The sequence below is a fragment of the Odontesthes bonariensis genome, chromosome 1 (genome assembly GCF_027942865.1).
Source record: "Odontesthes bonariensis isolate fOdoBon6 chromosome 1, fOdoBon6.hap1, whole genome shotgun sequence".
Taxonomy (NCBI): Eukaryota; Metazoa; Chordata; class Actinopteri; order Atheriniformes; family Atherinopsidae; genus Odontesthes; species Odontesthes bonariensis.
Window position 1 is genome coordinate 27,053,114 of NC_134506.1, and position 21,030 is coordinate 27,074,143.

General features: G+C 41.2%; 2 protein-coding genes across 2 annotated transcripts; both read right to left on the reverse strand.

Moving 5' to 3' along the window:
- Positions 1 to 373: 373 nt before the first annotated feature.
- Positions 374 to 8,282, reverse strand: ddx21 (DEAD (Asp-Glu-Ala-Asp) box helicase 21). Its single transcript, XM_075462354.1, has 16 exons — positions 8,115 to 8,282; positions 7,009 to 7,230; positions 6,668 to 6,808; positions 6,307 to 6,382; positions 5,753 to 5,931; positions 5,520 to 5,637; positions 5,016 to 5,201; positions 4,725 to 4,870; positions 4,380 to 4,529; positions 3,973 to 4,134; positions 3,700 to 3,819; positions 3,338 to 3,411; positions 2,935 to 3,094; positions 1,732 to 1,866; positions 1,540 to 1,584; positions 374 to 1,365 (listed from the first exon to the last, which is right to left on the reverse strand). The coding sequence occupies exons 1-16, from the start codon at positions 8,196 to 8,198 to the stop codon at positions 1,135 to 1,137; spliced, it is 2,229 nt and encodes a 742-aa protein (XP_075318469.1). The 5' UTR covers positions 8,199 to 8,282; the 3' UTR covers positions 374 to 1,134.
- A 2,549-nt stretch (positions 8,283 to 10,831) lies between these two features.
- On the reverse strand, positions 10,832 to 19,585 carry LOC142383687 (uncharacterized). The gene is made up of 3 exons (XM_075469345.1): positions 17,998 to 19,585; positions 17,203 to 17,346; positions 10,832 to 10,851 (listed from the first exon to the last, which is right to left on the reverse strand). Exons 1-3 carry the CDS (start codon positions 19,583 to 19,585, stop codon positions 10,832 to 10,834), a joined length of 1,752 nt encoding a protein of 583 aa, XP_075325460.1.
- Between the last annotated feature and the right edge of the window lie 1,445 nt (positions 19,586 to 21,030).

Genomic DNA, 21,030 nt, shown 5'->3' on the forward strand with positions numbered 1-21,030 from the left:
GGTCTCATACATAACCATGGGCTCATATGCTGACCACCTAATCCAAGTTATTTAACACAGAAACGGGGAAGATTTTAGTCTGTCGCTGAGATTTCATACTGTGGAAAATACTGCATTGCTGCAGTGCATAAGTATGCATGCTTTAATGCAGCATTAATGAGAAGGGCTCAATTACAAGGTTGCGGAGCTAGTTCACAAAATATGAAATAAGTGGTCCAATATTAGTTTTCTGAAAGTCTAGTACCGTTCAACGTACCACACAAGACTGTAAATTACATGCAGATTGGAGAACGATACCTTAAACACATTGCGGCTCACACGGCAGTAAAGCCGCTGCTGCTTTATTTTACACATTTGTAAAGAATAAACGCAGTCTGAGTTGACCTTTTTTAATAAACAATCCATTTCATTCAAATGAATGAAAGCGGTGGATACAGTCATTAAATAGAGGCAATTGCAAAGCAATCATCCAATATAATTTTGGGGAGAGAGGTTTCAGCTGAGCAGCAATCTGACACCATAGGTTAACAAGCAATTGTTCCCATCAGTGCATACCTTAAACACAGCGCCTCCCACGTGACACAGTGTGTGCACCATAAGGAACTAAAAGCTCAGTAAAATACATCTCAACAGACAACTACATGTTGTTAGGTGAAAATGGTTTGTCATCTGGGACAAAGGCCCGAGTCTGATTACTGCTGCTGTTCCCCAAACGCAAGCTATTGAGAAAAAAAAAAAAAAAAAAAAAAAAAAAGGAATTATGGAGCTATGGAACCCACAAGTTCATTGCTTAGTTGTACTAAACAATGAAAATGCTGTTTTTAGGAGTATGTCTTTCCAAGAGTTTCAGCTAATGCCATCAGCCATGATAAGAATACATAAGGCATTACAAAATGTCTGCCAGTGATGAGTGAATAAATGGTTTACACCAAAAAAAACAACAACTTTGTCCTAAATACCTGCTTTTTCTCTCTGGCTAACTGGAAATGAATCACACTGTTCAGATTACATTTGTCTGCATTGTGTTTAAGAATCTTAGATTTAATGAGATTTCTGCCACCGTCTCCCACTGACAGCCAATAAAAACCAACAGTCAGAGTGATTGACAATCCAGAAAATCCACAGGTTGGCCCTTTAGTAATCAAAAGCTTGGCTGAAGTTGCGTTTATGTCCTCCTCTGTTGTTGCCATAGCCACCGCCACTACCCCGGAACCCGTTGCTACGGAAACCATTTCCCCGGAAGTTAGATCCCCTTCCACCTCTGAACCCCCCTCTGTCACCACGGTTACTAAACTGCTTCTCCTCCAGCTCTGGGAGCTCAGTGGCTACAGTCAGCTGCCAACGACGGCCGTCTTTCCAGTTGTCCTGAGAAAGCAGCGAGTGGAGAGAAGCATTTTAGCATGACGAAAAGAGATTAATAATTAACGGTCAAAATATTTCTCTTACTTTGGATTATTTTTCATTCGATGTAATCCTGGAGGTATTTAAACTACAATATTTTATCTTGAACACATGAATGGTTGTTGATGCTGTTCTCACCTGAATTTCTTTGACTTTATCAGCAGGGACATCGAAACAAACTCCCTGTTACAATCAGAATAAAGACAAGAGGATGAGCATTTCTGTCCAGTTCTGTCAATTCTATATTTATTTATAGAACAAACTAGAAATATGGAAATATTAGAAGTGCAGCAAACAATATACCAGCAGGTGTACACCACATGTACTTACTGTTCTGCCTTTGAGGAAGGTCATTCTCTGTATGTCGTTCTCAAAGTTTTCTCCAAGCTGTTCTTTGATGCTTCTCCAAGCATAACCCAGATTATGCATCTCTTGAGAACACGTCATCTGTACAGTGGTGTAACCCTGCAAAAACAAGCAAAATATTAGGTGGAATTACATGTGGGCATCATCTAAAAATCACAACAACATTCCAAAGTAATCAAGATGGGTTTGTGTGTATACAAGAGCTGTAGCAAATACAATGCAGACAGAAGGTTTTCAGATCCTATCAAGTTCATAACGTTGTTACAATATCAGACTCGTCTTAAAATAAAAACAAAATTCTGCGACAACTTGAACGGCGTTCATTTGTGCCCAACTGAATTCAATGGATATAATTCAGAAGGTCCTATGCGAGTCTATGCAAGGTCTCACAGCTAATGGTACATGTCATCAAGAAAATCAAAACACGTGATCAGAACAAGTTCAGACCAACGAGACTCCATGGCTCAGATCTATGGAAGTACAAGAATATTTATACCGCATTGAGATATCCAATAGTGTGGTGATACTCATTCATCTAAAAAGGGGGAGGACTTGTCCTAAACCACTTGTCCTAAACTTTGCTGGCAAGCTAACAAAGGTAATTAAGGGCAAAGGACCTTGGTGAGACAGGTAGCCAACAAGCAAATGGTCCCTGTGAATGACATCCAGAGTTCCTAAGAATTAAAGTGATCAGACAAATTATTTCTCTAAATAGACAAGCCACAGCCAATAGGGGTTTTCCAAAAGGCATCTAAACACACCTCAGACTAAAATAAGTAGAATGCCTGATTTGGCCATAACTTTCAATGTTGTGTGGTAACCAGGGACAAACTAAATGAAGAAACTCATTAATACCATCCCTACAGTCAAACATGGCATCAATTCAAACATTAGCATCAATTCTGTGGAAACGTTTTGTGCTATAGTGCCACAAAGCTCGCCTTCCCTTTGCCGTCATGGAGAAATGATGCAGAATTATGAAAAAAAAAAATTCAAAATTTAAAATAAAAATCAGGTGTAAAACAAATCCACAAGTATAAAACAGAATTAAATGTGGACTATTTGAAAGGGTCTTAAATGATTGCATGTCTACTGGAAATGGGCAAACACAAACCTATTTTACTAAAAAGATTAACAGTGTGCTGTATGTGTGCATATGCAACTTACAGCATCAGAGTTGAGCAATGACCTCTGCGCCAGACTGGTGGCTCCAGAAATATGAGCCAGGGCAGCAGCTAGTGCATCTACCGCTCCCCTCTCCTCGATCAGCTTCTCGGCTGAATTTCTGAAATATTCAATAGCTGTGACTGACACAGAATCCAGAAACCTGGAGACAAATAGAAAAATGGAGGGAGAAAAAGATGAAAACAATTTGAGAGTAGTACTGTGATAAAGCAACAAACTTTGTGCAGTCATGTTCGAAATGGACATCGCACACGTTGTAATCACGAACTGTCATTCTAGTTGACAAGAGTCCCGAGATTTCAGTGATGATCAAAAAGAGCAGCTGCATGCAACCCAAAGCAGAACATATCGAGCCTATGTTGGCTAACACTCCAGAGTTACCAACCTGACAGCGTCTTTGCTCGATGACTTGATGATATCATTGGCAGTTGGAACACCAACTCGCCTGAATGTGATGCCCTGAATAATTAAAAAAAAAAATAATTTTGATATTCATTGTCATGTAAACATCGTGAGAAGCCAGAGTCCAAGCTTTTGACTGAATGCAAACAGAACTTGTTCACATGGACAAATGTTTCTTCAATCTGACTGAAATCATTCTAATTGGGGGCTGAATGTTCACAAGGACAACAAATGTAAAGCTCCAAAAAGTTCAGCATTAACAAACTGCAAAGTATTGAATGAGAATTTGACTCTTTTGACAAGTGCAAAATGGTCCTGCCAGCTAATCTGCAGGAAATAACCTACTGCTTTGTTTTCTACGTAGCGAAGCTGGTCCTCTTCTTTCCTCTGGTAGAAGCAGATGCAGACTCCAGTCCTGCCTGCCCGGCCCGTACGTCCCGATCGATGGATGTACGACTCTACGTCCTGACAACAACCAGGAAGAAAACTTTTTAAACAAGACCAGATCATATTTCCTGAATGCATCTAAACTGTATCATTAAAACTCAGTGTTAAAAAAAAATAAAATAAAATAATTAAAAAAAAGAAGAAGAAGAAACACTTGGCTACATATCAAACCTTGGGTGGAGAACACTGGACCACCAAATCGACTTCAGGGATGTCTAATCCGCGGGCTGCAACGTTGGTGGCAACCAGAACCTCGAAGGCCCCATTCCTGAAGCCTTTCAAGGTCGTCTCTCTCTGTTTTTGTGGAATGTCGCCATGGAGGGACTGGGCACTCTAAAAAGATCACAGCACATAAAAGAGCTGTGAACAACTCCAGCTTTAAGGAGAGGCTAAAGCTATGACTATAGGAAAGAAACAACACTGTTGCTCATAAAAATAAGTCCAGGGGGAAAAATGTATTTAGTGAAGTTATGAAATACAAGGAATGGTGACTGATCTTTTAGTAAAGTCAAACTTTAACAAGGTGGTCCTGTACGAACAGGTTATTCATAAACAATTACATGTGCAAGTATGTCTACCTGTTTGATCGATGCATTCAAGGAAAGTTCATTGGTGTCTTTCTTTGTCTCACAGAAGACAATGGTTCTGCCATGGCTGCCGCTGTACACCTGGATCACGTCGCCCAACACGGCTGCACGCTGTGTCCAGTGACATGCTATGGCCAGATGCTGCAAAAGACCGTACAGAAAGACGAAAAAAAAAAAAGGTCGATGATGATGTGACTACAATGGATAATGGTATACAAGGCAAATCAACATGCAAGACTTTCCTGATGGAGATAAGTAATCTTATTTCAAAGTCTATGTTGAGACTAAACATTCACACCCTTTGTACCGCTTTCTGTCTCGCGCACAAAAACTTACCTCAACGGTTGTTGCAGCTTTCTGTGTTTTCTTGCCAATCAAATCGATATGCTTGCACCCTGGTCTCATGTATTTCCTGCCCACTTCATACACCCATGGGGGGCAGGTGGCCGAAAACAGAAGAGTCTGCGGGTTGGTGTCAGAGTCTAGAGAGGAGATACAGAAAAGGGTTTAACTAATTCACCAAAAAAATAAATAAAATAAAAAAAACCTACACAATCGTATGATACGCAAACCAAAATCCTGACATACAAGTGTAGTTTGGGTACATTCTTAAAAACCCAGATTTACCTTTCTTATAGGACGAACTTAAAATCTCCTCCACCTGTTCTGCAAATCCCATGTCCAACATTTGGTCCACTTCATCAAGAACAACATGTTTCACTTTAGAGAGATCAAGTTTATTGTTCTGAAGGTGATCTTTGACACGACCAGGAGTTCCAACCAAAACATCGATACCATTACGAATAGCATCAACTAAACAGCAAGAGAGGAATAAAGAGAACGATTATCAATCATGAAGTAGAAAGCTCGTTGTTACAACAGTATACGGAAACGACAGTAAAACGAAACACAATGGAAACGATGAGAAAAATGATGTGTTAAGTTGAAAAAGTATTTGTTCACTAATATAAACGATGAAGAAACTTTCTGTGTGAATCAAGTTAAAAAATTTGAACTGAACAAGTGAGTGCTAAAACAACAGAAAAGGGTTGCTCACTACATGATTAGTGTTGACTGTTTCAAATCTACTCCAGTAAAAAATCTAACTGTGTGTTTTTGTATGAGACGTACTTTGTGGGTTGTATGAGCTGCCTCCATAGAAACAGGCAATAGACAATCTCTTTGAGACGTCTTTGAAGTCCTTCGCAACCTGGATTGCTAACTCTCTGGTAGGAGCCAACACCAGGACCTACAGATAAACACAAAGAAAAGGAAAGAAACTCAGTGGAACGCAACAAACACACTCAGAAAATGACTGACAGTGAGACCCTGAGTGATGCGATCTTTCAGTGATTGTTGAGCACCTTGGGAGGCCGGCCTCTTATCATCGGTCCTGAATCCTTCTGGAGCTTCTCCACCAAAGGTATGGCGAAGGAAAAAGTCTTTCCTGTTCCAGTTCGGGCTTGGGCAATCACGTCCTCCCCATCATATACAGGATTAAATGACTTTACCTGAATGTCAAACAAGTAGGTGACTCCCCGTGCTGAGGAAGTGAGCAAAATGACAGAATAGGAATGTGGGATAAAGAGGCAATAAGAGAGACAGATGATCACTGGTGATGTATTAAGAACTACCCCCCCCAAAAAAAGAACACAATGGCAATGTCTAAAACGCAGAACGTAACACTTCCCAGCTTGAGCGCACAAACCAACGTCTGACATCACTGTCAAACCTTGGGTGGAGAACACTGGACCACCAAATCGACTTCAGGGATGTCTAATCTTTCTTTTAACGCAGCCTACGATCCACAAATGTCAGATCGTTCCTCGACAGCTCAACACAATAAAATTTTTTTTTTTAAATTTACATTTCAAAACATTTGTTCTAAGCTGTGGTGAAAAGTAAATGCGACGTTTACCTTTCAATTTATTTATAGTGACTTGAGAGATTCTGAAGTTGGAGAATGCCCCTTCTTTCTGCTCTGGTGTTTCCTCCTGTGTCAAGAAACAAGAGTCAATCTTTTTTCCTCCACTCGACAGCTAAATTTGAGTGTCTCTATACAAGTCACAACATGTAACAAGAATGGTTAAGCTAATGCTATCAATCATAAGCCGTATGATACCAAAAAGTATCTGGAATCATCACACAGAGCTGTTAACATAAGCATGTGCACAAATGTCTCAACTTCTGACAGAGAAAAAAAAAAATCTAAAAATCAAACAGACAAATAATTGTGCAGCAGGGAAAAGCTCAAAACTGGACAGCATCCCAAATCTTACAATTTCTTTTTCACCGTCACTGGCTGAATCATCACTTGACTGGGATGGTGTTTGGATGGGCGTCTTAACAGGTGTGTTTGAGGTGGAATGGCCATTGGTTGCTGCCTCTGCAATTGCCTTCTCTTGCTTCTTCTTGTTTTTCTAGGCCACAAAAGCACAATCAAAGACATGCTTATAAGGAGGGAGAGCGCATTTTTCTTTACCTTTTAATCCAACTTTTAAATTTACCTAGGACGTACGCTAAAGGACACAGATGGAGTTTGTTGTCAACATATATAAGCATTTGCTTTTTTTGTCAGGAAACCTAAACACAAAAAAAAATAAAGAAATACAGGACTCACCTCTGTGCCATCTTTGTTCTTCTTGGTCTTCTGCTTTGGTGTTTCTAAAACACCGTTGTTGCTATTCATGTCACAGGCCTCATCTACGTGGCCGTTCACTTGGTCCGCTGCCGCTTTGTCTTTTTTCTTTTTCTTCTTTGGTACTGGAGGGTCACAGTCAGGCTCCTCCGGCTGCTCCTGCTGTTTCTTCTTCAGCTTCTTGCCCTCCTTGGTCTTTCTTTTCTGCATTTTTTTTTTTAAAACAAGAACAATAGAACATGTAAACAAACTGGGTAGTCTAATAAAGGATTAAGGAATGAAAATCCTCTGAATGGTGACATGGCAACTGCATTCATTTAGTTTATAGAATAAACAGTAATTTAATATAATATTATTTAATTTTGTTATTACTTATATAACTTGATTACGAAACATCTCCCTAGGAAGGGACGTATTTCCCCAATTAAAAGTTTGGCTGCTATCCTCAACAATCGCATTTGCGAATTTGATATCGAAATCATAATTTCAGAAAATGTACACGTCAAGCTCTCGTCTTGGATAATTTATTATCCATCAAGATAAATTTGATCTACAACTTGGATAGCTGTAAAGTGAAGTTTACCGTCATGAATTTCCTTCGGGATCAATAAAGTATCTATCTATGAGAGGGTTGTGTATACTTTGTCAGATTAGCTGAATTAAACGTCATCAGATGGCGACCACAGCGCAGATATACAAAAGACCCTAAGCAGCCTCTTCAGTTGCCATTTTTAAAACCCATGCATCCGTATGTTTTGTAGATCTGCACAGCGACACAAGGCCGTAATACATGCTCGGTTAGCTAGGGTAACTAGCTCCGTGGCAAATGTCTGTTAACGCCATCTTCGCAATTAATTACTCAGTAACTTTAGGAAAACATTTTTCCAATGCTAAATTAGTCACGAATACTTATATTGTTTTTGTTTCCTGTTGTCGTTTTCCTTACAACTTACAATAGTGTTGTTCGCGTGGGTTTGGGTTAGCACGTTCGCCACATGTTGCAAAAACATGGAGGAGCCGTGGCTGAACCTCGAAGTTGCCGCAGACTAATTTACTATAAACGGGGCGGAACGAGCCACTACACTCACCTTTACGGTTTCAGCCTCCGCTACAGTGTCCATATCTTCATCCATGATCTCTTCCTCACTGTCAAATATGATTTTTGACGGCATTTGTCTTCCCTGCTTGAGACCCTCGGCGTAGACACACAGGCTAACCCACAGGCGCGCGGACGGAAAGGAACGCGCACGGCGGTGCGAGGAAACGTGTTCACGAGGCAGACAAAAGGAGGAGGCGTCGCCACAACACCCACGAGCATAAATTGGAAAAACATAATGAAAAAAACATTTTTTTATCATCCGTTTTTAATTAAAGAATTGTTTCATAAAGTTGAATTATTAATGCATTCCTTACTTGTAAAGATGATTTAATATTGTAAAAAAAAATGCACATTATAAACTTTTGACATTAATAATGATTCAAACGAGGCCAATCGAGCCTGAAAGTGAATCCTTTTCACAGGTGAAGTTCACGTTGTCAGTTTCCCGTCAGCTGACTGAACATCCACATCTCAAGCTTGTGAAAGTGACTCCCCAGCAGATGGCGTAAGGAAGCCAGTAACGGCAGCTTTCCCTCACATCAACGCCAGTGTTTCTGGTCCTCAGTAAAGTTCAATGTAAATATGTAATACTCGACAAAGACCTGTAAAAGCCACTGCGGTTAAATACAAGCGTGTGAGTAACTTTTAAAGCGATACTCCGGAGTAGATTCAACCTGGGGTCATTTGAACAGTGATATCCTGCCAAGTATCCCACCCGCAGTTTTTTCGATATTGGCTGAACAGATCCCTAAGTGTGGACACGAGAAGCTGACGAGGCGTTTGTAAGGATAAAACAACTATTGGTCAGTTCACCTGTTCTATGGTTACCAGATTATTCAAAACCCTTTGTCAAACAGATTGTAAAGAGGAATATATGACGTCCGTGTTAACTCAAGCACTGTACTGCTATGTCTGTCTGTTGTAGCAGCCATACTAATTTGTTTTACATTTTCCAAATACAATGCATTTGGTCAGTGAACACACTTTGGGCTTGTGTCTGCTAAATAAAAATGAAAACAAATGAACGAATTGAAGTTTTTATTGTATTTTTCCCAAATTTTTAGGAAATTATTCTAATAGTTGTACTTTATAAGATAGTCGTATTGAGGATTCGTAGGTAAATAATTCAGCAATTTGAATGTTTTCTCTCCTCTAATATAATGTTCAAAGTAAATTGGATCAAATACTATATCAAAAACAAGAACAAGATATGGTACCTTATTCCAAACCGTATCTTCCAAAAAGTTGGTGGTTTAGAATTCCTTCTTCACTGTAATTTCCAGGTCAATAAGCTCCCCATAAAGCAGTCTAATTTTCATAAACAAGTCCTCCTCTGTTGGCTTTTGACCTACACACACAACTTCTCACCTCACAAACAGATTATTTGGAACAATCATCTCATTACTTTTAAAAAGAAATGAATATTTTTTGAAAATTGGATTAGTAATGACATCTTGTTTATTTCTCAATTAATTAACAATCAAGGTTTGTTCCTTACATATTCAGAATTTTTAAATAAATTTGCTGTCCCAATTCAGCCTAGAGAGTACAGTATTGTATTTGATGCTATTCCTAATGGTTTTATGAGAATACTATCTCAAGCTCCCTGCGAGCAGTCTAATCCACACATTTATAGTAATATATTAGAGATAGAAAATGTAATAATAAATGGTTAAGACAGATGATACAAATACCTGTTACTCCAAGGTGTAAAAGTTATTGGAATGGCTTGTTTGCCTATGTTGATTGGGATAAGATTTGGCCTGGCCTTAATGAATATGTACTAAATAATAAAGTCATGGAAGTTTCATTTAAAATATTACATTTAATTTACCCCACAAACACACTTTTACAAAGATTCAAAATTGATCTGCCAGATTTATGTGTTTTCTGTGGTATTACGTCTGAGTCTATTTGTCATTTATTTTACGAATGTTTTTACTCAAGATTTTTTTGGATTGAAGTTGAGCGTCTGTGTTGTGAGGTATGGTCTTGTCATGTTTCTTTAAGTATGAAAGATATTTTACTTTTCTTTGAAAGAGATGATTTTTGTGTGCCGTTTGTCTTTATTTTAAATCTTTTTATAATCTTGGGAAAATACCATATTCGTCAATGTAAATGGGGAGGGAGGAAACCATCTTTTGTTGCTTTCAAAAACTAATTAAAATTTTATTCTAACTCTTTAGAAGGACTGAACAGCCGAAATGCCGAAATACTATTGCTTTAATGGCAACTTATAATTTATTTTCCTCTTGTGGTTAGTTGTTGCACTATACCCCGCCTTTTCAATGTTTGTATTTGATGTGTTGTTACAATAAATGTAACTAGGGGTGACCCTCCTTTTTTCAGAAGGAGCGAGTAAAACCGGTTTTTAGTGGAAGTTGGCCTTTAAAGAAGTGGAGTTCTCAAGAGCAACAACATCCTCATACTCAAATAATGGAGGATATAATCATGTGACAAAACAGACAATGGAACGTACCAAAGGTAAGTATTCAGGTGTCAAGTAACCAGCATGCGCACTGCCTAGAGAATAAATTGGAGCTCCTTCATTTTCATTTTCTTTTCTGGTAGGAATAGCAATGTAAGCATTGTTAACCAGGTCGAGTAGCTTTTTCAGTCTCCAAAAATGCCACTAAATATGTACAAGATAAACCTTACTGATAATGCGAAAGCAACACAAACACAGTACAAGTTTTTGGTTTATGTTCAGTCACAGACAACCATACCTAGAAATCACAAGGCAGAAAGAGAGCTCTCCAGCGAATCTCTCTGAGATAAAGAGAGAATAGTCTCCCTCAACATTTCATAGCAAACTATGTAATGACATCATTTTAAATAGCATATAATGCATTCAACATATATATGCTTGTTACTGATAGAAAATAATTGTTTAGAAAGTTTTGAAAAAATTTGGATCCTCCTTCCGAATCCTCACAATGGTTTGGTCCCCGGAAGGTTCTTATGCTGCATAATCAGAATCAGAATCAGAATCAGAATCGCTTTTTATTGCCAGGTATGTGGACACACACGAGGAATTTGACTCCGGTTACACCTCACTCTCTTTAGTGCAACAATTACAAAAAAATAGACAAAAAAATAGACATAGAACAAGATTAAATCAGAAGTGCAAATTGGTGCATGGTGCAAGGATGAAACACTGAAGTCCGGTTTTAGCTGTTTAACACAGAGACAGCCTGAGGGAAGAAACTGTTCCTGTGTCTTGTTGTTTTGGCGTACAGAGTTCTGTAGCGCCTTGCAGAAGGGAGGAGTTTAAACAGTTTGTGTCCAGGGTGTGATGGGTCTGCAGAGATGTAACCTGCCCGTTTCCTGACTCTGGACAGGTACAGATCCTGGATGGAGGGCAGGCTGACACCAATAATCTTCTCTGCAGACCTTATTGTCCGTTGCAGTCTGTTTTTTTCCTGTTTGGTGGTTGATCCGAACCAAACGGTGATGGATGAACAGAGAACAGACTGAACAATGGCGGTGTAAAACTGGATCAGCAGCTCCTTAGGTAGGTTGAGCTTCCTGAGCTACCGCAGGAAGTACAACCTCTGCTGGGCCTTTTTGATGGTAGTGACTGTGTTGGTCTCCCACTTCAGGTCCTGAGAGATTGTGGGGCCCAGAAACCTGAAGGATTCCACAGCAGACACTGCGTTGTTGGTGATGGTGATGGGTGGCAGAGTGGGGGGGCTTCTCCTAAAGTCCACTGTCATCTCCACTGTTTTTAGCGTGTTCAGCTCCAGATTGTTCTGACCACACCAGCAGACCAGCCGTTCAACCTCCCGTCTGTATGCAGACTCATCACCGTCCCGGATGAGGCCGATGACTGTTGTGTCATCTGCAAACTTCAGGAGTTTAACAGACGGGTCTCTTGAGGTGCAGTCGTTGGTGTAAAGGGAGAAGAGCAGTGGGGAGAGTACACACCCCTGGGGGGCACCTGTGCTGATGGTCCGGGTGCTGGATGTGATGCTCCTCAGCCTCACCTGCTGCTTCCTGTCAGTCAGGAAGTTTGTAATCCACTGACAGGTGGAGGAGGGCACAGTGAGCTGGGTGAGTTTGTTGCGGAGGATGGCTGGGACGATGGTGTTGAACGCCGAACTGAAGTCGACAAACAGGATCCTGGCGTACGTCCCTGCAGAGTCGAGGTGTTGCAGGATGTAGTGCAGTCCCATGTTAACGGCATCATCCGCTGACCTGTTCGCTCGGTAGGCGAACTGCAGGGGGTCCAGCAGGGGGTCTGTAATGTCCTTCAGGTACCCCAACACCAGTCTCTCGAAGGACTTCATGACTACAGATGTGAGGGCAACAGGCCTGTAGTCGTTCAGTCCTGTGATGGTGGGTTTCTTGGGGACCGGGATTATTGTGGAGAGTTTGAAGCATGAGGGGACTTCGCACAGCTCCAGGGATCTGTTGAAGATCCGGGTGAAGATGGGGGGCCAGTTGGTCAGCGCAGACCTTCAGGCAGGAAGGTGACACACCGTCTGGGCCAGGTGCCTTCCTGATCTTTTGTCTGTGAAAGACTGACAGAATAATGATAATGATAATGATGTACTTTAAAGGGGATAGAGAATCAAAATCGTCTTTTTCACGTTTTTGGTGTTAGTTCTGAGTCTCCCCGCTGTGGGGAGTACACACGAAGTGCCAGCAAGTGCCAGAACCTCTGTTTCAAGTACTCCCCTTTTTTGAATATCCCCCAGAAAAAGTGCCAATCCGTCTTTGTGAAAAAGTGATGTCACTTTTTCAGCAATCGCCCCCCCCCTCCCCCCCCCCCCCCCCCCCCCCACACACACACACCCAAATCCACAGCCACCCCGTTTCAGACACGCCCTACGGCGAGAAACAGGAACAGGTGAGCCTTCCAAGGCTGTGAAAGCGGACTACGATCGTTACATATTCTTCCCCCGGAAAGCAATGTTCGCGATCAATGGCTTTTATTTATTTTTAACAGCATCCCCAGTACATACAACCGCCGACTTTTCCTTTGCGCTGCGCATTTCACGGAGTACAGTTTCACAAAGCTTGCACGATTCTGAGCAGGCTTCAGTCGGAATTTTGCTCAGTAGATGGTCAGTTCCAGAGGTGGAAAGAGTACTGAAAAATTGTAATTAAGTAAAAGTATCTTTACTTTGCCTAAATTCTACTCAGAGTAAAAGTAAAATTAATCATCTCAAAATTTACTTGAGTAAAAGTACAAAATTACTTCATTTAAAATGTAATTTGAGTAAAAGTTACTTAATTACTTTCAGTTTCTTAATGCAAAAAAGGATGAGTCATGAATCAAATTCAGTACAAGTTGTTTTAATAGATTTCAAGGTGTATTAAAGAAGTAAGTTTGAAGTCGATGTTCTGAAAGCCGAAAGCTCCGTTTTGGCTGGCAGGCACATCTTGCACTGCATAATCACATTATTGCCTTTCGTGCGTTTGAAAACGAATAATTTTTCTAAATTTGGCCACGGGTTTTTCTGGCTTTCGTCTCCTCCAGAATGTGTATCCTCTTCGTCTTCGGACCTTTCGTTCTCCAAAGTCTCCACGTCTAGGTTAGCAACAGCCATCTTCCAAAGCGCAGGTAGCCTACTGGATCCACCACACCAGATTATTTAACAATGGAAAGGGCGCGCGCAAGGCCACGCAATTGACTTTCAGTTCCGGGACAGCTGTTTAAATTTCCGCCCGCATTTAATTTTTCACCATCAATATTTGATTTACTCAGTAACGTGAGGGGTTTCAAATGTAGTGAAGTAAAAGTACTTGGGTCAAAATGTACTCAAGTAAAAGTAAAAATTACACATTTAAAAAACTACTCAGAAAATTACAAATTACTCATAAAAATGACTCAATTACAGTAACGTGAGTAAATGTAATTCGTTACTTTCCACCCCTTGTCAGTTCCGACAGGGACAGACACAGACTGCAGCGAGCTGTGCGCTCCGCTGAGAAGGTGATCGGCTGCATCTATCCATGACCTGCACGTCTCCAGGACTATGGGGCGAGCAGGTCGGATCACAGCTGACCCTTCTCTAATTGCACCACTCCCCTCGGGCAGGAGGCTTCGGTCCATTCGGACCAGAACCTCCCGTCACAAAAACAGTTTTTTCCCCCTTGCAGTTGGACTTATGAACACTTCATAATCACCTCATAACCTGCCCCAGTCACTTTACCATCATTAAAATTGCACTAATGAAGCTGCACTGTTGTTGCTCTGTATATTGGATACTGTGTATTGTTGTACACACCTTGTACATTTTATATTCATATATTTTTATTCTTTATTTTTTATTATTATATCCTATGTTACATGTTTGCACCTTACACCGCAGCAAATTCCTAGTTAGTGAACACTGTTCACTAACAATGGCAATAAAACGAATTCTGATTCTGATGAGCTTTCTTTTCAGTCAGTGTATTACTCTATAGCTCTGTTTTCAGTGAGAGCAAGGGCAGCCAATCAAGCAACGGCAACCGAATAGCGCCAACACCTACCTGCATTTCATAATGAGGTTGCCAGATAAGCTCTGAAACGACGCCAATAAGGGCAAACGACGCATTCTAAACCCAGCATAGTAACAGCTGTTTCAGAGAGCCTTTTAGGGAGGTTCTGAGCCATTACAGACCCAACTAATTTTTTTTTGGGCTACATATCACATCACAGAAGGCAAGGCAAGGCAAGGCAAGGCATCTTTATTTATATAGCGCATTTCATACCACAGGCAACTCAATGTGCTTTACATAAAGACAAGGCATTTATAAGAACAGCATAAAGCAGCATAAAAACAAGCAATTTAAAGAAAAAAAGAAAAAATAGAATAAAAATTAAAGCAATCAAAGAAGAGGGGAATAAGAAAAATATAAACTCAACCATAAGCACACCGAAAGAGAAATGTTTTTAACCTGGATTTAAAAGTGCTTACAGTTGTAGCTGATTTCAGTTCTGCTGGTAGTTTGTTCCAGTTGTGTGCAGCATAACAGCTAAAAGCTGCTTCACCGGGTCTAGTTTGAACTCTGGCCTCCACTATCTGACCTGAGTCAGTAGATCTCAGAGCTCTACTGGGTTTATACTCTGCTAGCATGTCATTCATGTATTCTGGACCTAAACCGTTCCGTGATTTGTAGACGAGCAGCAGAACTTTAAAATCTATTCTGTATCTGACTGGGAGCCAATGTAAAAACTTGAGAACTGGGGTGATGTGATGTGATCTCTTTGTTCTGGTTAAAACTCGGGCTGCAGCGGTCTGAATGAGCTGCAGCTGTTTGAGACTCTTTTGGGGGAGTCCAGTCAGAAGACCATTACAGTAGTCAAGTCTGTTAGAGATGAAAGCATGAATCAGCTTCTCCTGATCTGTTTGGGACATGAAACCCTTAATTCTGGATATGTTCTTAAGTTGATAAAAGGCTGATTTTGAAGGTCAGGTCTGAGTCTATCAGCACGCCGAGGTTCCGGACTTGGTCTTTAGTTTCTAGAGACAGTGACTCAAGATGTTTACTGACAGCAAACCTCTTCTCTTTGTTGCCAAACACAATGACCTCAGTTTTTTCTTGATTTAACTGAAGGAAATTTTGGTTCATCCACTTTTTGACTTGCTCTAAGCAGTCGCACAATGACTCTATAGGACTGCAGTCATCTGGAGACAGTGCGAGATATATCTGTGTGTCATCTGCATAGCTGTGGTAGTTGACTTTAGAGTTCTTCAGAATTTGACCCAGAGGCAGCATGTATAGGGTGAACAGAAGGGGTCCAAGGACTGACCCCTGAGGAACTCCACATGTCATAGCCACTCGATCAGATTGATTACTTTCAATAGTCACAAAATAACTCCGCTCCTCCAAGTAGGACCTGAACCATTCTAGGACTGTCCCGCTGAGTCCTGCCCAGGTTTCCAACCTGTTCAGCAGTATACTGTGATCCACAGTGTCAAATGCAGCACTGAGATCCAACAATACCAGAACTGACACCTTGCCTGAGTCAGTGTTCAACCTTATGTCATTTAACACTTTAATAAGGGCCGTTTCTGTACTGTGGTGAGGTTGGAAGCCTGACTGAAATTTGTCAAGGAGTCCACTGGAGTTCAAGAAGTTACTGAGTTGATTAAAAACCACTTTCTCAACAATCTTGGCTATAAAAGGAAGATTTGAGATGGGTCTGTAGTTGGTTAAAATGGAAGCATCCAATGTTGTCTTTTTTAGGAGTGGCTTGATGGCAGCTAATTTTAAGGGTTTAGGAAACGTGCCTGATTGAAGTGAGCAGTTTATTATTTGCTGCAAATCTGTTTGGACAGAGCTTACAATAGTTTTAAAGAAGTCAGATGGCATTGTGTCAAGACAGGATGTCGATGGTTTAAGATGCTGGACTGTTTCTTCTATGGTTTTTTGGTCAACTGTATTGAATTCTGACATCATAGTTGATTGATTCCTAGGTGGTTTTAAGGTTTGCGTCATTTTATTATTTTGCTGATTTATGTTGATATTTAGCCTTATAGATTTGATTTTTTCATTGAAAAAACAAGCAAATTCATTGCATTTTTCTGTGGAACAGAGTTCTGAAACTATCTGTTTTGGGGGGGTTGTCAGCTTATTAACCATAGCAAACAGAGCACGAGTGTTGTTGATGTTCTTATTAATCATTTCAGATAAGTGTTGCTGTCTAGCGCGGAGTAACCCGTGGTTAAAATTACAAAGACTTTGTTTGTAGAGGTCATGGTGAATTTGAAGTTTAGTTTTTCGCCATTTACGCTCTGCTTTCCTGCATTCTGTTTTCAAGGCCTTTACCATCATAGTGTTTCTCCATGGTGTTCGCTTTCTGCTCAAGATCATCTTATTTTTAACAGGTGCAACAGTATCCATGACATTTGAGATTTTCAAGTTAAAGTAATCTAAGAGTTCATCAACTGTCTCTGCACTCGCAGTTGATGACATAGCTATAACTTCCATAAACTTAGCACTGGTATTCTCATTTATGTACCTTTTTCTAACAGACACACGGGTTAACTGAATGTTTGGAGTTAACTGTAAGTCAGAGAACACACAGAAATGATCAGAGAGCGCCAAGTCCTTGATATCAACAGAAGAAATGTCAACACCTTTGGAGATAACCAGATCCAGTGTGTGGCCTCGAGTATGTGTGGGTCCATTCACATGTTGAAGGAGGCCAAAAGTGTCAAGTAGAGAGCAGAGTTCTTTGGCATTAGTGTCCATGTTATTGTCCATGTGAATGTTAAAATCCCCTGTTATGATAAAAAAGTTATAGTCAGTGCAGATAACTGACAGCAGTTCAGCAAACTCATCAAAGAAAGTTCCTGGGTATCTTGGTGGTCTATAAATGATTAGGAAGATAACTTTTGTATCCCCCTTTACTAAAAAACAGAGATATTCAAATGAGCTAAAATCACCAAGTAAAATTTATTTGCACTGAAAGACTGATTTAAAAATGGCGGCAACTCCCCCGCCCTTCTTACCACTTCGACACTTATTGATAAAACTGAAATTTGTTGGTGCAGCCTCATTGAGAATGGTATCGCAGCTAGATTCAGTCAGCCATGTTTCACTAAGAAATAAAAAGTCTAGATTATAGGTCATGATCATGTCATTTACTAAGAGGGATTTGTTGGCTAGTGATCTGATATTGAGTAGGGCTAATCTCGTGGAGACAACAGGTGATACTGGTGTGTTTCGGGGTTGACACACTATATTCAATAGATTGGTAGATTTAACTGAACCTTTTTTATTTCTCACCAGTTTGACCACTTTTCTGTTACCTGTCATCACAGGGATTGAAAAGGCTGTCTGAACTCCATAGGGCCCTGACTTTATCTGGGGAAGAGCATTCTTGATATCAGTATTACAGCCTGGACCCGGCACATATCAGTCAGACTCACAGATATGATGATTCAGAGGAGGTGGGGGGGCTTGGTCACTTCTGTTTGAGGGTTGTTTCCAACGTGATGGACGTGGTGGAATGGGAGGGGCTGGATGAGGTGGGATGTTAGGGGGGAAGAATATGGGATTTTGGCGTGGTGTCAATTGTATTCCAATATTGAGAAAGCTCTTCATCCTGTCCGGGAAATCCAGAAGTGAGGAGTCCAGACTGAGTGGAGACTGCTGGGGGCTGGGTGGGGTCCGGGGGGGCGAAGGCTGGGGGTTTCCCACTGGGGCTGGGGGAGACTCCGCCTGTTGGACTGCCGGGGCTGGTGAAGACTCCACTTGTTGGGCTGTTGGGGCTGGTGAAGACTCCTTATCTTGGGGTGAGGATGATGATGTTGCAGGTTCTTTCTGGATCTGCTGTCCTCCATGGTCAGTCCTTGTCTCAGCGCCCTCACCAGAGCATTGTCCTATCTGTCGTTTTGGATCGTTTTGTCCTGTCTTGTCCTTTATAGGGGCTGCTGGTGTGTGACGCAGAGAGTAAAAAATGTTGGAGCTTAGCAACTGTACTCCTGACTTGTTAAGGTGAAATCCATCTGCCTTAAAGAGGTGCCTGCGTCCCCAAAAGATGTTGAAATTGTCAATAAAATTCATTGAATGAGCAGCACACATTTCTTTGAGCCATCTGTTTAGCATCATCAGTCTGCTGAATCTCTCATCTCCTTTCCAAACTGTTGGTAGAGGTCCACTGAAAAACACCTCTGTACTTGTGCATCGAACTTTGTTTACCAGGTCCATAAAGTCTTGTTTTAATACCTCCGATTGTTGCTTCACAACATCAAGGGCTCCTGTGTGTACGATGAGAGATTTCAGTGTCGGATGCTCAGCAACAATGTCCAGGATCTTCTTAGAGATATCAGACACCATGTCGTTACTAAAACAGAGTATTTTGGTCTTTTTCTTGCTGCAAAAACGTTTTATCTCATTCACAGCTCCGTCACCCACTATCAGAGTTTGAGGCCCAGTGGTTAGCTCCTTCTGTGGCCTTTTAGCATATAATTTAGCCTCATACCTTTCTCCGGTTTTGGGAGATGAGCGTTCTTTTGGAGAGTCAGGATTTTGAGAAAGTGGAGCAAATCTGTTCTCTAGCAGAATTCCTGTGTCTTGTGGCAATTTGCTCCTGGTTTTGGTGGTGGTCTCGGTCCATCGTGGCTTTTTCTTTGGTATCGGGGTAGAGACATTCCTGTGTGATAGTGCAGGCCACTCGGAGTCATTGTGGGTCTCCAGGTGTTGGGTTCTGCCTGATAACCGTCTTCCCACATCTGAGGGAGGCGATTTGTAGTGTTTTGGCTTAGCACCAAGGGAGTTCCAGGGAGGACTGGTTGAATATTTTCCATTTACACCAGGCTCCTGCCGTGTCTCGGTGGTGCCAGTTAGCTTCCTGTTAGCCTGCTCCCTTTCAGTGTTTTGGGATACTGGCAGAGTAGTTTCATTCCCATATTGTCCATTTATCTCCACGTTCACTTCAAGCCGATACATTTTTGTTTCCAGCATTGCTATCTTCTGGAGTAGCTTGTGGTAATCGTCAGTGGAAAAGGGAGGCATTTTGCTGCTAATTAGCTTCAGTTAGCTGAGCTCCTCCAAAAGCAGGAAGCTGCAACGGAATTTCCACACGACAGTTTCCAGATGACTTTTTGATAAAAATGATTAAAAAAAGTCTTGGTTCACTTAAAAGAAAAAGAATAAAAATTATATCCAAGACTTGTGGAAAGAAATAAAATGATTTAAAAGCAAATAAAGCAATAAGCAGCAGGAGGAAGCAGACACGTCTGCACTCTTCAGAAGCAGGAAGTAAGGATTAATGCCCCATTCAACCATTCTCTATCACCTTTAAAAGTGAAATGTTTCATTTTTAGAATAACAAGTGGGGAAAATCATATTCAGTTTAAAACTAGGCCTCTTCGCTTAACCCTGGACAATCATCAGGACGACACCTTGTCCTTGGTGATCAGCTCTCCATTAGAACATTTGGTCCTGAGAACCAGCTGGCTGGAGCAATATGGCCCTCCTGTCTGTTGGGGTTTGGGGGAGAGTCTTGGTTGTCTACTTGTCTGAGATCTGCTTCTGTTCCATCTGAACCTCAAGACCGTTATTTGGACTTGAAAGAGGTGTTTAACAAAGCAAGCGGAACTTCTCTTCCTCCACACAGACCTTATGACCTGTGCTATTGTCCTGCTTCCTGGTACCACATCCCCTAAGGACGTCTCTATTCCTTGTGTGTTCCTAGTACTGATCACTGCTCAACATCATCTCTGTGACTCAGACGTCAAGCATGGGAACAACCTTCCTCATTAAGAGATCATCCAAGCTTCATGCCTGTCTGTTAGACCTCTTCTAACATACTCGCCTGTAGTTATCTCTGATGCTTTGTCATTTACTCACCTCGGTGTTCTCTCCAGATCCTGTAGGGGTTGAGGCCCACATCATCGTTTTCCACACTCTGCTATCACCTTCTGAGTTTTATTAAAACACCTAAAAACTTATTTAGTTGTGTCCAGCTAATTCATTGGGTCTTAAAAATTATTACAATCATTATATGCACTGTGATATCCCATAAATAACATACAACGTTAAACATGGAGATGAGGATTGTTCCTGAGGATCTTGACCCTCTCCAGTTTGCCTACCAGAAACACAAAGTAGTGGAAGACGCTGTACATGCTGCACCGGGCATATGCTTATTTAGATGTGCCTGGTTCTCCAGTGCCTTCAACACCATACGGCCTTCCACAGGGCCGTTTCCTGGTATAGGCGAATGAGGCGAATGCTTATGGCTACCTAGCCACCATGTTCTGCCTGTTCAGAAATTATATTAGTGGCGCAGAAAGAAACGGAGAAAGATTAAACGGTGTAAGGATAAAGGTAAGGCATGTATTGGATGACGTTGGCTGGATGTTGGAGGTGTAACGCCTTTTTTTCTGTTTGTGTATTTGTCCTGCTAGCTGGGCCTTGGATAAATGTTTGTAGCTAGCTAGAATTTGTTCGTTATA

Excerpts from the sequence above, each read along its gene's own strand:
- ddx21 (XM_075462354.1), bottom strand. The coding sequence starts at position 8,198 with ATGCCGTCAAAAATCATATTTGACAGTGAGGAAGAGATCATGGATGAA. Across the intron at positions 3,820-3,972 it reads TCCAGTGTTCTCCACCCAAG|GACGTAGAGTCGTACATCCA; the intron begins GTTTGATATGTA and ends GGTTGTTGTCAG. Across the intron at positions 3,412-3,699 it reads GCTACGTAGAAAACAAAGCA|GGCATCACATTCAGGCGAGT; the intron begins GTAGGTTATTTC and ends TTAATTATTCAG.
- LOC142383687 (XM_075469345.1), bottom strand. The coding sequence starts at position 19,585 with ATGCCTCCCTTTTCCACTGACGATTACCACAAGCTACTCCAGAAGATA. Across the intron at positions 17,347-17,997 it reads TCCTCTGAATCATCATATCT|GGGATTTTAACATTCACATG; the intron begins GTGAGTCTGACT and ends TTATCATAACAG. Across the intron at positions 10,852-17,202 it reads GGATCTGGTTATCTCCAAAG|GTATGGTTGTCTGTGACTGA; the intron begins GTGTTGACATTT and ends TGTGATTTCTAG.